The 17,840-nt window shown below is 38.2% G+C and overlaps 1 protein-coding gene across 2 annotated transcripts in view; it reads left to right on the forward strand.

Annotated features, from left to right (window-relative positions):
• The window catches only part of INTS1 (integrator complex subunit 1), a 190,185-nt gene that overhangs the window by 61,789 nt on the left and 110,556 nt on the right, over positions 1-17,840 (forward strand). For both annotated transcript variants that reach the window (XM_053694669.1, XM_053694668.1), the window contains 8 exons: positions 915-1,094; positions 2,941-3,045; positions 6,705-6,872; positions 6,983-7,094; positions 8,565-8,723; positions 9,587-9,733; positions 10,301-10,399; positions 17,708-17,832. In XM_053694669.1, coding sequence (XP_053550644.1) covers positions 915-1,094; positions 2,941-3,045; positions 6,705-6,872; positions 6,983-7,094; positions 8,565-8,723; positions 9,587-9,733; positions 10,301-10,399; positions 17,708-17,832 — 1,095 coding nt within the window. The remainder of the gene's footprint in view (positions 1-914; positions 1,095-2,940; positions 3,046-6,704; positions 6,873-6,982; positions 7,095-8,564; positions 8,724-9,586; positions 9,734-10,300; positions 10,400-17,707; positions 17,833-17,840) is intronic.

Raw genomic sequence — 17,840 nt, forward strand, 5'->3', positions numbered from 1 at the left:
ACATATATACACATACACACATATATACACATACACACACATATATACACATACACACACACATATACACATACACACACACATATACACACATATATACACATATACACACATATATACACATACACACACATATATACACATACACACACACATATACACATACACACACACATATACACACATATATACACATACACACACACATATACACATACACACACACATACACACATATATACACATAGATTTTTTAATTCTTTGTATTGTGGAATATTTACATCTTTAAAAAGGGTCAGTTTAGAGAGGGGATGGAACAAAAAGTGTAAACAACAATATAATGATATTTAGCCTATGTTTACATGTTATAATACAGCTTATATAAAAGTAGTTTTATATTATTTTTTTTAATACATTTAAAAAAAAAAAATGTATTCATTAAAAATTTTTGATTTCAGGATGTTTTGGTTTTGTAATTCCAAATTTGGGAATATGTGTGTGTGTGTGTGTGTGTGTGTGTGTATGTATGTATGTGTGTGTGTATATATATATATATATATATATATATATATATATATATATATATATATATATATATATATATATTTACATCTTTGGTGAAATGAACAGGAAGTTCATGATTTGTAGAACTTAGTCCTGAGACTCTAATGGTCATTGGCTGAAAGACAACTCCCATAGAGAAAAAACTGTATTTTTCAGCACAGAAACATCAATTTAAAAAACAAAAAAAAACCAAAGCATTGTCATACATTTAGTTTCTTTTAGCTATAACAGAGAAAGATTTTGAGTATCATGACCCTTTAGTGACAGTTTTTTTCTACATCTGTACAAATTCTCCTGCCTATTAAACAAATTCTTATCTTCTACTAACACGTTGACCTGTATTTTGCTAGGGTTTATCTATGGTTCTCACAGAGGGAGGGCTACAAGATGGGGAAGACAAAGACCATAACATGGATGAAGACTCTGGTGACTCAGAACTCATGCAGGGATACCAATGGTTGCTGAGAGATCTACCGAGACTTCCACTGTTTGATAGCGTGAAAGGAACTACATCAGTAGCTCTGCAACAGGTATTTAAACAGACATAAAAAGGTTACTTCTTGTGATTTGGTGGTCGGTGCCACTACTTAATGGCTAACAGGTGATATCTTGCTCAGGAAAGGTAATAAAAAAGGGTTAAACCCATAGCGGCACAAATTTGTTAAAATGCATTGTTTACTTACAGTATTTATTATTGTACTACGATATCCTTTAAGTGCAGTAATTACCTTTTATAATAAACTGCTCTGAATCGGTAGTGATTATGACCCCAAATTTTTCTTTCATATTTTACATAGAGAATACAATTTTAAACAGCTTTCCAATTTACTTCTATTATCCAATTTGCTTTATTCTTTTAGTATCTTTTGTTGAAGGAGTGGGACTGCACACATCAAGTGAGCCAATGACAAGAGGCATATATGTGCACTGCTGCTCCTGAGCCTACCTAGGTAAGCTGTTAAATAAAGCATAGCAAGAAAATAAAGCAAATTAGATAATGGAAGTAAATTGGAAAGTTGTTTAAAGGGACATAAAACCCATTTTTTTTTCTTTTATGATTCAGATAGAACATACCATTTTAAATAACCTTTCAATGTACTTCTATTATCAAATTTTCTTTGTTTTCTTGTTATCTTTTGTTGAAAAGCAGGAAGGTAAGATCAGGAGTGTGCACGTGTCTTCAGCACTATATGGCAGCAGTTTTGTAACAATGTTATACATTAGCAGAAGCACTAGATGGTAGCACTATTTCCTGTCATGTTGTGCTGCAGACGTGTGCCCGCTACCAACCTAGGTATCTCTTCAACAAAGAATAACATAAGAACAAAGCAAATTTGCTAATAGAAGAAAATGGGAAACTTTTTTAAAATTGTATGCTCTGTCTGAATCATGAAATAAAAAGCTTTTGGTTTCATGTCCCTTTAATATAAATTGTACAATGCTGTTTTTATTCCCTTATAGGGACAGTCCACTCCAAAAAATCCCTTTATTACCCATTCCCCAGTTTTGCAGAACCAACACAGTTATATTAATACACTTTTTACCTCTGTGATTACCTAGTATCTAAGCCTCTTCTGATAACTCCCTGATCACATGGCTATTTATCTATTGTCTATTGATTTGCATTAAAGCCAATTAGTGCTGTCTTGTGCTAAATCTTAAATAACTTCTCAGGCGTGAGCACAATGTTATCTATATAGCCCACATGAACTAGCTGTCTCCTGTTGTGAGAAGCAAATAAAAAGTATGTGATAAGAGGCTATCTGTAGTGGCTTAGAAACAGGCAGATATTTAGAGGTTTAAATGTTATAAAGTATATTAAAGGGATAGTAATCCCCAAACTTTTATTTTATGATTCAGATAGAACATACAATTTTAAACAACATTCCAATTTAATTCTATTATAAAATTTTCTTCATTCTCTTGTTATCCATTGCTGAAGGGACAGGATTGCACTACTGACATGAAGCTGAAAATATCTATTTAGCCAATCACAAGAGACAAACGTGTGCAGGCACCAATTAGCAGCAGCTCCCACCAGTGTATGATATGTGCGTATTCTATTTTTAACAAGGGATACTAAGAGAACAAAGCACATTTGAAAATAGAAGGGAATTTAAAAGTGTCTTAAAATGACCTGATCTATCTGAATCATGCAAGTTTAAGTTTGACTTTTCTATCCCTTTAATCTAACAATGCTGGTTGCACAAAGCTGGGGAATGGGTAGTAAAGGTGTTATCTATCTTTTTAAACATTAACAATTTTGGTGTTGACTGTCCCTTAAAAATATTGTGATGTAAATGAGAAATTACAGATTATGTTTATATTTGTAATGCTTTGGTTGCTGATTTGGATTTTCTGTTGGTTTTTGCTAAGGCTGTTCACATGGAAACTGACCCTCACACAATTAGTGCCTATCTGGTGTATCTTTCCCAGCACGCTCCCGTTGAAGACCAGGCACGTCACAATGATCTTGCTTTGGTAAGAACCAATGTAATATTTTATTCTATTTGTTGCAATGTATTTGTATTCACCTTTAGCTCTTCCATTTCTCTTGTAACGTGTCTGAAATACAAGTAACTTTATAAATGTTTATTTATTGGATACTTCAGTATTAGCCATCAATAAAAGATGTCTTCTGCTCATTCAGTGCTGAAATAAACCAATACATAAGGTTAAACAGCCGTAAACATTCTGCAGTACTGCACCGTATGTTAATAGTTGTATCACAGGATAGCAGTGTTGTCTGGAATCATTAAAAGCAAAAAGTAACTTTTTTGCACCATAGCCGGAGCATATTTATATATCCTCTCAGTTGTTTTTTTCTTAGGTTTGTTGGCGAGTGGTACAGCATTTGATTGGCTCATTAGCGATGGCCTTACACTATATAGTACAGCTGCAGGAGTGTGCTCTGCATAGCCTCTATGGGGTGGGCAGTTTGGCATCTTATTGGCTGTTCCAGCCACAACAAATCTAAAAATAACAATAAAATATGTTTTATGTCTTTTTTTTATTTATTTATTTAATGAGAGGCTATTAAAGGATTACTTTCTGTTATAATTTTTAAGCTAAACAACTAACATATTAAAGTTAATAAACATTAATTAAAACCTACTGACCTATATTTTCTCCAAAACGAAGTTTCATAACGTTCTAAAACTTATATCTTTTATTCGCCAATGATGTGTGTTCAAAATACTTAAACCAATAACTTTGTGTTTAAAGCGCCATTTTGAAACCTAGGTATTGTAAACGGATTGGTACAGAGCAAAGGATACCCACGGAGTGGGTTTGGAAAACAATTAAATTTACAGACAAGATTTCTGATATACGGTAGAGATATGTTAATGAAATGCTATTGATAAAAAGCGTATTTGGGGTAGTTAGTTAGTAACAGGCATAGAAAATATTTACTTACAGTGGCCCTTTAAGTGCATGCTTAAAGGGCCATTAGACTGCTGGGCAAAACTACCCTAGAGTGGTTACTATTCACTATGCTATTACCCTCCTGTTGCTGCAGCTCTCTTTAAAGTCGTGTTGCTATTTTAACCCTGGAAATGCTGTCCGATGGTGAAGCTCCGCCTCTTTGTACTGGGGCTGCCATCTTGGAGCCCAGGTATTCTCATATACTGTAATGGAACAGTGTGTACAAAACAATGAGACAACTGTATAAAGTGCTTGAGGTTAGGGTGCATGATACAAAGCAGGAGCTGTACATTTTACATTGCTATATATTATTGTTGAGTGCTTTAAAAAATATATTTCGTATAACTGTAAATTTGTAAAACTGTGTAAAAAATGCAAAAAAAAAAAGCTCACATAATGTATCATGCACACGAACTCCAAGCAAATGATACAGTTGTAAAAAAGTAGCAAATATTACTGATAGAAAACAATGGGGCTGTTTGAGCTGAAAAAAAAACCTAACACCTGCAAAAAAGCAGTGTTCAGCTCCTAACGCAGCCCCATTGTTTCCTATGCGGAAACACTTCCTAATTGACTACAACACAAATAGATCAGCCAATAGAATGCGAGCTCAATCTGATTGGCTGATCGAATCAGCCATTCGGATTGAACTTGATTCTGATTGGCTGATTCCATCAGCCAATCAGAATTTTCCTACCTTAATTCCGATTGGCTGATAGAATCCTATCAGCCAATCGGAATTCGAGGGACGCCATCTTGGATGACGTCCCTTAAAGGAACCATCATTCGTCGGGAAGTCGTCGGTGATGATGGATGTTCCGCGTCGGCGGGATGAACATGGATCCGGAAGAAAGAAGATTGAAGATGCCGCTTGATAGAAGACTTCAGTCGGATCATGGACCTCTTCAGCCCCCCGCTTGCGCTTGGATCAAGACATCGGAGGAGCTCTTCTGGATCGATCGGTGAACCCGGCGTGGTGAAGATAAGGTAGGATGATCTTCAGGGGCTTAGTGTTAGGTTTATTTAAGGGGGGTTTGGGTTAGATTAGGGGTATGTGGGTGGTGGGTTGTAATGTTGGGGGGGCTGTATTTTTCTTTTACAGGCAAAAGAGCTGAATTCTTTGGGGCATGCCCCACAAAAGGTCCTTTTAAGGGCTGGTAAGGTAAAAGAGCTTTGAACTTTTTTAATTTAGAATAGGGTAGGGCATTTTTTTATTTTGGGGGGCTTTGTTATTTTATTAAGGGTCTTAGAGTAGGTGTAATTAGTTTAACATTGTTGTAATATTTTTCTAATGTTTGTAAATATTTTTTAATTTTTTGTAACTTAGTTCGTTTTTATTTTTTGTACTTTAGTTAGTTTATTTAAATGTATTTATTTGTAGGTATTGTATTTAATTAATTTATTGATAGTGTAGTGTTAGGTTTAATTGTAGGTAATTGTAGGTATTTTATTTAATTTATTTATTGATAGTGTAGTGTTAGGTTTAATTGTAACTTAGGTTAGGATTTATTTTACAGGTAATTTTGTAATTATTTTAACTAGGTAGCTATTAAATAGTTATTAACTATTTAATAGCTATTGTACCTGGTTAAAATAATTACAAAGTTGCCTGTAAAATAAATATTAATCCTAAAATAGCTACAATATAATTATAATTTATATTGTAGCTATATTAGGGTTTATTTTACAAGTAAGTATTTAGCTTTAAATAGGAATAATTTATTTAATAATAGTTAATTTATTTTGTTAGATTTAAATTATATTTAAGTTAGGGGGGGTGTTAGGGTTAGAATTAGCTTTAGGGGTTAAAAAATTTATTATAGTAGCGGTGAGCTCCGGTCGGCAGATTAGGGGTTAATGCTTGAAGTTAGGTGTCGGCGATGTTAGGGAGGGCAGATTAGGGGTTAATACTATTTATTATAGGGTTAGTGAGGCGGATTAGGGGTTAATAACTTTATTATAATAGCGGCGCGGTCCGGTCGGCAGATTAGGGGTTAATAAGTGTAGGCAGGTGGAGGCGACGTTGAGGGGGGCAGATTAGGGGTTAATAAATATAATATAGGGGTCGGCGGTGTTAGGGGCAGCAGATTAGGGGTACATAAGTATAACGTAGCTTGCGGCGGCGTGCGGACGGCAGATTAGGGGTTAAAAAATTTAATTAGAGTGGCGGCGATGTGGGGGGGACCTCGGTTTAGGGGTACATAGGTAGTTTATGGGTGTTAGTGTACTTTAGAGCACAGTAGTTAAGAGCTTTATAAACCGGCGTTAGCCCAGAAAGCTCTTAACTACTGACTTTTTTCTGCGGCTGGAGTTTTGTCGTTAGATTTCTAACGCTCACTTCAGCCAAGACTCTAAATACCGGCGTTAGAAAGATCCCATTGAAAAGATAGGATACGCAAATGGCGTAGGGGGATCTGCGGTATGGAAAAGTCGCGGCTGCAAAGTGAGCGTTAGACCCTTTCCTGACTGACTCCAAATACCAGAGGGCGGTAAAAACCAGCGTTAGGAGCCTCTAACGCTGGTTTTGACAGCTACTGCCCAACTCTAAATCTAGCCGTTGGTTTTTTGAAGGTTTACACTGGATTTTTATATCAGTATCTGTGCATATTATATGAAAAGTGGTGTTTACTGTCCCTTTAAGTTATCTAATTTTACGTCTAAAAGCCATCTATTAGTTCTAATAAAACAAAAGCATTTTCATTTCTATTCTGCAGGATGTGGCCCGTCTGATAGTAGAGAGATCCACGATCATGACTCACCTTTTCTCAAAGCTCTCATATAGTGCAGAATCTGACGCTGTTCTCACGGCGCTGCTTTGCATCTTCTCTTGTTATGTTCAGCGCATGCGGAAGAACAAAGAGGGCGACGAGGTGTACAGCTGGGTATGTAATTTAGCTCTCAATTATATATTGCTTCCACCCTTTTTTATATATAACAATATAATTACTTTTTGGTAACGTTAAATATTTGTCGTTTTTCATTTAACGTGTAGTCGGAGTCCCAAGACCAAGTATTCTTGAGATGGACCACCGGGGAAACTGCCACTATGCACATTCTAGTTGTTCATGCCATGGTCATCCTTCTCACTCTGGGACCTCCCCGAGGTTAGTTGCAATTATCTGTTTCTTTCTTGCATTGTGTATAACAGGGCTTGACAAAACCAGATGGTTGCTGGTTCCTAGAATGTCTCCTTGGTAACAAAAAAAAAATGTGCCAGTGGCTACTCAATATTTTGTCGGGTTCCTACTGTTTATAATGATGTGGGTTTAATCAGTAAGTAGTGATGGTTTGACTACTGGAAAGCTGATGGTGATTAAAGGGACATAAAACAAGTTGGGATAGAGACAAAATATAATATTTTCTTTAATTACTTTACTTGTAAATGTATACTGCAGTGCCTCGCCATTAACCCTTTCTTTTAAGTTTCCGAATTGTACAGCTCTAACTCCCCCCTTACAATTCCTTTTATGGCTGTATCTATATCTACATTTTGATTTGGTAGAATCTTTTCATGGAAACTATTTTCTACTTAAAGGGACACTGAACCCAATTTTTTTCTTTCATGATTCAGACAGCATGCAATTTTAGGCAACTTTCTAATTTACTTCTATTATCAATTTTTCTTTGTTCTCTTGCTATCTTTATTTGAAAAAGGAGGCATCTAAGCTAAGGAGCGAGCAAATTTTTGGTTCAACACTTGTTTATTGGTGCTGTCAAATCAGCAAGGACAACCCAGGTTGTTCCCCAAAAATGGGCCGGCATCTAAACTTACATTCTTGCTTTTTAAATAAAGATACCAAGAGAATGAAGAAAATTTGATAATAGGAGTAAATTAGAAAGTTGTTTAAAATTGCATGCTCTATCTAAATCACGAAAGAAAAAAATTGTGTTCAGTGTCCCTTTAATTAGCCCTTTAAGGATATGCACAGATCTCAACATGTTTTATGGCACTTTAAAGAACCTCTTTAGTAATTTATGTCTGAAGTCACCTGCATCTGTTAAAGGAACACCAACTTTCATGATTCAGATAAAGCATTCAATTTTATAAAAACTTTCCTATTCCCCCTCCATTATCATAATGTGCACAATCTTTTTATATGCACACTTTCTGAGACACCAAATCCCACTGAGCATGTGCAAGAACTCGCAGAATATCTGCATTTTGTGATTGGCTGATGGCTGTCACATGATGCAGAGGAAAGGAAAAGTAAACTATGTTTGAAATTTGTTGGGAAAAAAATCCACTGCTCATTTGAAATTCAGACTGTTTTTGCATTGTCTTTTTATCATGCATTTGTTGATTATACAATTCTACGGTATGTAATGGTACTTTCATTTACATCAGAGCTTAAGACTTTGCACAGATCTGCTTTATTCTGTTTACAATTTAAGTGTTTCTTTGTCTGTTAAGATTTCTGATCAGTGCCGATACATATTTTAATTGTTTGCATAATATGTACGGTAGTTAAATACTGTAATGCCGTGTTACATCAAAATGTTGTCATATATAAAGTGCACTGATACATTTTTTTATATCTATTATTTAATTACATTTTTCTATTTCTTTGTGACAGCGGAGAGTGACTTTTTTCCCTTGTTGGATATATGGTTTCCTGAAAAGAAACCCCTTCCTACAGCGTTCTTAGTAGATACATCAGAGGAAGCACTGCTACTTCCTGATTGGCTAAAGCTGCGAATGATCCGCTCCGAAGTCCCTCGTTTAGTTGATGCTGGTATGTAATAGATTATGTTGCTCTTTTTGGTGGTGGTATCCTGCAGTTTAAAGGGACATGCACTGATTTGTTAGAGTATGTCATTTTTTGGCAACACTGACCCTAACTGAATCTCCACAAAGTTTTTAACTTTGATCGGTATTTAATATTAAGATGCTGTGACAATTTAGAGTATGTAAATTTATCATCAGAATGTTGCTTGAGGGCACGCTGGTTACAAACATGATGTAGTAATTGATTTTGGAGACTATGAGAAAAGTATAAAGACCCTTTTTAATGCTTGTTAAAAGAATATATAAACAGGCAAAACATGAGAGTGTACAAACAAGTCTGTGTGGAATATAGGATTGTAAAAGTAACTATCTAACAGGGTTTCCACACAGCCTTGTTTGCACACTCTCTTTTATTACCTGTTTTGTATCTTTTTCTAATTGTCCTTAGCAGAAAAATAAGAGGAAAAACCTAGGCTTGATCATGGCAGCACCCATAACTTTTTAGAAACCCGGTGGAATGTTCAAATTTAAACTACAAGAAAAGGGGACAAAATAAATGATGAAAATATATTCGAAAGTTGTTTTACTATAAAAATAAATAAATTACAATCTACAACTGCTTAGTGTCCCTTTAAATATGGTGAGCTTGTCAATTAAAAGGGTCGTCATAGTCGAATAATTACATGCTCTAATTTCTTAGAGCATGTTATTTTAAAACTACCGAACCTTTAATGCTATGGGTTTAACCACCGCAAAACTGTTAAACACATAGTAGAAGTACCGCTAATTGGATCTACAGGAGTTTCTCATTTATGCGCCAAGTCTAAAAAAGGAAAAATAAGCAAAGGGATTCTTCATGGTGTTTTGTAGCCCTGCAAGATCTGGAGTCTCAGCAGCTGCTTCTCTTCGTTCAGTCTTTTGGGATCCCTGTGTCAAGTATGAGCAAACTTTTGCAGTACCTGGATCAAGCCGTGTCCCATGAGCCTCAGTCACTAGAACAAAACATCATGGATAAAAGTAAGTGCTGGCGCTAGGAGGATGGAGCTTATTTTCAGGTCTATTAAAGGGACTCTGAACCCAGTTTTTTTCTTCTTTCATGAATCAAAGAGCAGCAATTTTAAGCAACGTTCTAATTTACTCCTATTATTAAATTTTCTTTGTTCTCTTGCTATCTTTATTTTAAAAGCAGGAATGTAAAGCTTAGGAGCCGGGCCATTTTAGGTTTAGCACCCTGGACAGCACTTGCTTATTGGTGGCTACATTAAGCCATCAATCAGCAAGCGCAACCCAGGTGCTGAACCAAAGATGGGCCAGCTCCTATGCTTTCATTCCTACTTTTAAAATAAAGCTAGCAATAGAACGAAGAAAAATTGATAATAGGAGTAAATTAGAAAGTTGCTTAAAATTGTCTGCTCTATCTGAATCACGAAAGAAAAATGCTATATCCCTTTAATATTTGATGTGTATTTGAATCATTAATACCTTTTGGAAGGACCCATATTTATTACTGAAAAGAACATAGTCCAAAGTCTTAATTTAGGTCATTTTTCTATTCGCATATTGATAAATCTGTTTTTCCTATAGACTATATGGCTCAGCTTGTGGAGGTTCAGCACGAGAGAGGAGCTACAGGCGGACAAACCTTCCATTCTCTGCTGACTGCTTCAATTCCAAACAGACGGGGTATCCCACCATTCTTCCCTAAGGCTTATGTTTTATACAGAAATTATATGTCAGTCAATTAAAGGGACACTAACCCCCAATTTTTTTCTTTTATGATTCAGATAGAGCATGAAATTTTAAGCAACTTTCTAAATTACTCCTATTATCAATTTTTCTTCGTTCTCTTGCTATCTTTATTTCAAAAGCAAGAATGTAAAGTTTAGGAGCCGGCCCATTTTTGGTTCAACACCTGGGCAGCGCTTGCTGATTGTTGGCTAAATGTAGCCACCAATCAGCAAGCACTATCCAGGGTGCTGAACCAAAAATGGGCCGGCTCCTTAGCTTAGATTCCTGCTTTTTCAAATAAAGATAGCAAGAGAACTGAGAAAATTTGATAATAGGAGTAAATTAGAAAGTTGCTTGCTCTATCTGAAACATAAAAGAAAAAGATTGGGATTAGTATCCCTTTAAGTGCTTTTTGTTTATAAGAATAGTGTAATAGTGCATGTGATGGAATATAGGGGGATTCTGTATCGCCTATGAGACACATCTAATGGTATTGTGTTTATTGGGGTGTTTTGTTATGTGTTGCAGCAGCAGCATGAATTTGCACTTGAATTTTGAGTTTGCTCTTTATAGGAATTGCATGGGTAGGACATTTTGTTTTTTAATTTTAAATGCACTTAAATTAACCCAAAGGTTATTTTCTTCTGTTAAGTGTGATCAGTCCACGGGTCATCATTACTTCTGGGATATTACTCCTCCCCAACAGGAAGTGCAAGAGGATTCACCCAGCAGAGCTGCATATAGCTCCTCCCCTCTACGTCACTCCCAGTCATTCTCTTGCACCCAACGACTAGATAGGATGTGTGAGAGGACTATGGTGATTATACTTAGTTTTATATCTTCAATCAAAAGTTTATTATTTTATAATAGCACCGGAGTGTGTTATTACCTCTCTGGCAGAGTTTGAAGAAGAATCTACCAGAGTTTTTACTATGATTTTAGCCGGAGTAGTTAAGATCATATTGCTGTTTCTCGGCCATCTGAGGAGAGGTAAACTTCAGATCAGGGGACAGCGGGCAGATTAATCTGCAAAGAGGTATGTAGCAGCTTTTATTTTCTGACAATGGAATTGATGAGAAAATCCTGCCATACCGATATAATGTCATGTATGTATATTTTACACTTCAGTATTCTGGGGAATGGTACTTCACTAGAATTACACTGTGTACATAAAACTTTAGCCTATTTTGCAGGGACTAGCAACAGGCTTTTTAATAACTCTTAATTTATGTTAAACGTTTTTGCTGGAATGTAAAATCGTTTTCATTTTCTGAGGTACTGAGTGAATAAATGTTTGGGCACTATTTTTCCACTTGGCAGTTGCTTGATCTAATTTCTGACAGTTTCTGATCTCTCTCACTGTTGTGTGTGAGGGGGTGGGGCCGTTTTTTTGGCGCTTTTGCTACGCATCAAAAATTTCAGTCAGCAGCTCATTGTATTTCCTGCATGATCCGGTTCATCTCTACAGAACTCAGGGGTCTTCAAAACTTGTTTTGAGGGAGGTAATTCTCACAGCAGAGCTGTGAGATTGTAGTTGACTGTGATAAAAAACGTTTATTCTGTAATTTTTTTTCTGCTTTTGCTAAAGTTGTGTTGTTTACAAGGATTGATGCTATAACTGTTTCAGTTTATTAATTTTCAACTGTCATAAATCTTCTGTGCTTCTTATAGGCACAGTACGTTTTTCATAATATTTTACTAGAATTGTATTCCAAGTTGCAAGTTTATTTGCTAGTGTGTTAAACATGTCTGATTCAGAGGAAGATACCTGTGTTATTTGTTCCAAAGCCAAAGTGGAGCCCAATAGAAATTTATGTACTAATTGTATTGATGCTACTTTAAATAAAAGTCAATCTGTACAAATTGAACAAATTTCACCAAACAGCGAGGGGAGAGTTATGCCGACTAACTCTCCTCACGTGTCAGTACCTGCATCTCCCGCTCGGGAGGTGCGCGATATTGTGGCGCCCAGTACATCTGGGCGGCCATTACAGATAACATTACAAGATATGGCTACTGTTATGACTGAAGTTTTGGCTAAATTACCAGAACTAAGAGGCAAGCGTGATCACTCTGGGGTGAGAACAGAGTGCGCTGATAATACTAGGGCCATGTCAGATACTGCGTCACAGCTTGCAGAACATGAGGACGGAGAGCTTCTGTCTGCGGCTGACGGTTCTGATCCAAACAGATTGGATTCAGATATTTCAAATTTTAAATTTAAGCTGGAGAACCTCCGTGTATTACTAGGGGAGGTGTTAGCGGCTCTGAATGATTGTAACACAGTTGCAATACCAGAGAAAATGTGTAGGTTGGATAAATATTTTGCGGTACCAACGAGTACCGACGTTTTTCCTATACCTAAAAGACTAACTGAAATTATTACTAAAGAGTGGGATAGACCCGGTGTGCCGTTCTCACCCCCTCCGATATTTAGAAAAATGTTTCCAATAGACGCCACCACACGGGACTTATGGCAGACGGTCCCTAAGGTGGAGGGAGCAGTTTCTACTTTAGCTAAGCGTACCACTATCCCAGTGGAGGATAGCTGTGCCTTTTCAGATCCAATGGATAAAAAGTTAGAGGGTTACCTTAAGAAAATGTTTGTTCAAAAAGGTTTTATATTGCAACCCCTTGCATGCATTGCGCCGGTCACGGCTGCGGCGGCATTCTGGTTTGAGTCGCTGGAAGAGACCATTAATTCAGCTACTCTGGATGACATTACGGACAAGCTTAGAGTCCTTAAACTAGCTAATTCTTTCATTTCGGAGGCCGTAGTACATTTAACTAAACTTACGGCTAAGAATTCAGGATTCGCCATTCAGGCACGCAGAGCACTGTGGCTAAAATCCTGGTCAGCTGATGTTACTTCTAAGTCTAAATTACTTAATATACCTTTTAAAGGGCAGACCTTATTCGGGCCTGGTTTGAAAGAAATTATCGCTGACATTACAGGAGGTAAAGGCCACGCCCTGCCGCAAGACAGGGCCAAACCTAAGGCCAGACAGTCTAATTTTCGTTCCTTTCGGAATTTCAAAGCAGGAGCAGCATCAACTTCCTCTGCTCCAAAACAAGAAGGATCTGTTGCTCGCTACAGACAAGGCTGGAGACCTAACCAGTCTTGGAACAAGGGCAAGCAGGCCAGGAAACCTGCTGCTGCCCCTAAAACAGCATGAATTGAGGGCCCCCGATCCGGGATCGGATCTAGTGGGGGGCAGACTTTCTCTCTTCGCCCAGGCTTGGGCAAGAGATGTCCAGGATCCCTGGGCGCTAGAGATATCTCAGGGATACCTTCTGGACTTCAAATACTCTCCTCCAAGAGAGAGATTTCATCTGTCAAGGTTGTCAACAAACCAAACAAAGAAAGAGGCGTTTCTACGCTGCGTACAAGAGCTTTTGTTAATGGGAGTAATCCATCCAGTTCCACGGTCGGAACAGGGACAAGGGTTTTACTCAAATCTGTTTGTGGTTCCCAAAAAAGAGGGAACTTTCAGACCAATCCTGGACTTAAAAATTCTAAACAAATTCTTAAGAGTTCCATCGTTCAAGATGGAGACTATTCGGACAATTTTACCCATGATCCAAAAGGGTCAGTACATGACCACAGTGGATTTAAAGGATGCTTACCTTCACATACCGATTCACAAAGATCATTACCGGTACCTAAGGTTTGCCTTCCTAGACAGGCATTACCAGTTTGTAGCTCTTCCATTCGGATTGGCTACAGCTCCAAGAATCTTCACAAAGGTTCTGGGTGCTCTTCTGGCGGTACTAAGACCGCGGGGAATCTCGGTAGCTCCGTACCTAGACGACATTCTGATACAAGCTTCAAGCTTTCAAACTGCCAAGTCTCATACAGAGTTAGTACTGGCATTTCTAAGGTCACATGGATGGAAGGTGAACGAAAAGAAAAGTTCACTCGTTCCACTCACAAGAGTTCCCTTCCTGGGGACTCTTATAGATTCTGTAGAAATGAAGATTTACCTGACAGAAGACAGGTTAACAAGACTTCAAAGTGCTTGCCGCACCCTTCATTCCATTCAACAACCGTCAGTGGCTCAATGCATGGAGGTAATCGGCTTGATGGTAGCGGCAATGGACATAGTACCCTTTGCACGCTTACACCTCAGACCACTGCAACTGTGCATGCTAAGTCAGTGGAATGGGGATTACTCAGACTTGTCCCCTTTTCTGAATCTGGATCAAGAGACCAGAAATTCTCTTCTATGGTGGCTTTCTCGGCCACATCTGTCCAGGGGGATGCCATTCAGCAGGCCAGACTGGACAATTGTAACAACAGACGCCAGCCTTCTAGGTTGGGGTGCCGTCTGGAACTCTCTGAAGGCTCAGGGACAATGGAGTCAGGAGGAGAGTCTCCTACCAATAAACATTCTGGAATTGAGAGCAGTTCTCAATGCCCTCCTGGCTTGGCCCCAGTTGACAACTCGGGGGTTCATCAGGTTTCAGTCGGACAACATCACGACTGTAGCTTACATCAACCATCAGGGAGGGACACGAAGCTCCCTAGCAATGATGGAAGTAACAAAGATAATTCGCTGGGCAGAGTTTCACTCTTGCCACCTGTCAGCAATCCACATCCCGGGAGTGGAGAACTGGGAGGCGGATTTCTTAAGTCGTCAGACTTTTCATCCGGGGGAGTGGGAACTTCATCCGGAGGTCTTTGCCCAAATACTTCATCAGTGGGGCAAACCAGAGATAGATCTCATGGCGTCTCGACAGAACGCCAAGCTTCCTCGTTACGGGTCCAGATCCAGGGATCCAGGAGCAGTCCTGATAGATGCCCTGACAGCACCTTGGGACTTCAGGATGGCTTACGTGTTTCCACCCTTCCCGATGCTTCCTCGATTGATTGCCAGAATCAAACAGGAGAGAGCATCAGTTATTCTAATAGCACCTGCATGGCCACGCAGGACTTGGTATGCAGACCTGGTGGACATGTCATCCTGTCCACCTTGGTCTCTACCTCTGAATCAGGACCTTCTGATACAGGGTCCTTTCAAACATCAAAATCTAACTTCTCTGAAGCTGACTGCTTGGAAATTGAACGCTTGATTTTATCAAAACGTGGTTTTTCTGAGTCAGTTATTGATACCCTAATACAGGCTAGGAAGCCTGTTACCAGGAGGATTTACCATAAGATATGGCGTAAATACCTATATTGGTGCGAATCCAAAGGTTACTCTTGGAGTAAGGTTAGGATTCCTAGGATATTGTCTTTTCTACAAGAAGGTTTAGAAAAGGGTTTATCTGCTAGTTCATTAAAGGGACAGATCTCAGCTCTGTCCATTCTGTTGCACAAACGTCTGTCAGAAGTTCCAGACGTTCAGGCTTTTTGTCAGGCTTTGGCCAGGATTAAGCCTGTGTTTAAAACTGTTGCTCCGCCATGGAGTTTAAACCTTGTTCTTAACGTTTTACAAGGCTTTCCGTTTGAACCCCTTCATTCCATTGATATAAAGTTGTTATCTTGGAAAGTTCTATTTTTAATGGCTATTTCCTCGGCTCGAAGAGTCTCTGAGTTATCAGCCTTACATTGTGATTCTCCTTATTTGATTTTTCATTCGGATAAGGTAGTTCTGCGTACTAAACCTGGGTTCTTACCTAAGGTAGTCACTAACAGGAATATCAATCAAGAGATTGTTGTTCCCTTCTTTGTGTCCAAATCCTTCTTCGAAGAAGGAACGTCTTCTGCACAATCTGGATGTAGTTCGTGCCCTAAAGTTTTACTTACAGGCAACTAAGGAATTTCGACAAACGTCTTCCCTGTTTGTCGTTTACTCTGGTCAGAGGAGAGGTCAAAAGGCTTCTGCTACCTCTCTTTCTTTCTGGCTTCGTAGCATAATTCGTTTAGCCTATGAGACTGCTGGACAGCAGCCTCCTGAAAGAATTACAGCTCATTCTACTAGAGCTGTGGCTTCCACTTGGGCCTTTAAGAATGAGGCCTCTGTTGAACAGATTTGCAAGGCTGCAACTTGGTCTTCGCTTCATACTTTTTCCAAATTTTACAAATTTTACACTTTTGCTTCCTCGGAGGCTATTTTTGGGAGAAAGGTTCTTCAGGCAGTGGTTCCTTCTGTATAAAGAGCCTGCCTATCCCTCCCGTCATCCGTGTACTTTTGCTTTGGTATTGGTATCCCAGAAGTAATGATGACCCGTGGACTGATCACACTTAACAGAAGAAAACATAATTTATGCTTACCTGATAAATTCCTTTCTTCTGTAGTGTGATCAGTCCACAGCCCGCCCTGTTTTTTAAGGCAGGTAAATATTTTTTAAATTATACTCCAGTCACCACTTCACCCTTGGCTTCTCCTTTCTCGTTGGTCCTTGGTCGAATGACTGGGAGTGACGTAGAGGGGAGGAGCTATATGCAGCTCTGCTGGGTGAATCCTCTTGCACTTCCTGTTGGGGAGGAGTAATATCCCAGAAGTAATGATGACCCGTGGACTGATCACACTACAGAAGAAAGGAATTTATCAGGTAAGCATAAATTATGTTTTTTTTTCATGAATCAGGTAGAACATACAATTTTAAACAACTTTCCAATTTACTTCTATTATGAAATTTAATTTATTCTCTTAGTATCCTTTGTTCAAAGCAGCAATGCACTACTAAGAGCTAGATGAAATTATCTGGTAAGCCAATTATAAGACGCATATATGTGCAGCCAGCCCTCAAGAGTGCATTGCTGTTCTTTAGCCTATCTAGGTATGCTTTTCAACAAAGGATACAAAGAGATCAAAACAAATTAGGTAATTGAAGAAAATTGGAAGGTTGTTGGAAATTGCTTGCTCTATCTGAATCATGAACAGTTCAATTTTAATTTATAGTCCATTTAAGCCAGGACGGGAACTAACAAATATCCAAACTTTTAGATTCTGATAAAATCTTAGAATTTCCTTTTGCTTTAAATGCTTAGACACCATATTGACTGGCAGAGTTATTTTCTCAGACTTTTGATCATGATACTGAAAAAACATTCTGAGCAAGTTAAAAAAATACATTATTATCTCTCTGTGTGCTAATTTGTTTCTGTGATAGCCGTAATAATCTACAGTACCATGTGAAACAGTTAATTTAGAAAACAGATAAAAAATATTAATTAAAGAGAAGGAAACAGCTATACTTTTTAGGTTATATTTACATAATTTGTTTAACTTTTGGTATTTTAAATTTACAGAACTTTCTGAACTGAGTTCAAGTAACTTCCAGAGATTATTATAGATAATGTGTTTTTTTCCCTAGAAAGCACTGATGCAGTGAAGAGGAAGCCACCCGCAGAAACCCCCCAGGGACAAGTGCGAGCAAGAGCACTAACTCAGATCCCTGTCTTGGGTCCAGAAGATGATCTCGCTGGAATGTTCTTACAGGTGAGACC

Source organism: Bombina bombina, chromosome 11, assembly GCF_027579735.1.
Source record: "Bombina bombina isolate aBomBom1 chromosome 11, aBomBom1.pri, whole genome shotgun sequence".
NCBI lineage: Eukaryota > Metazoa > Chordata > Amphibia > Anura > Bombinatoridae > Bombina > Bombina bombina.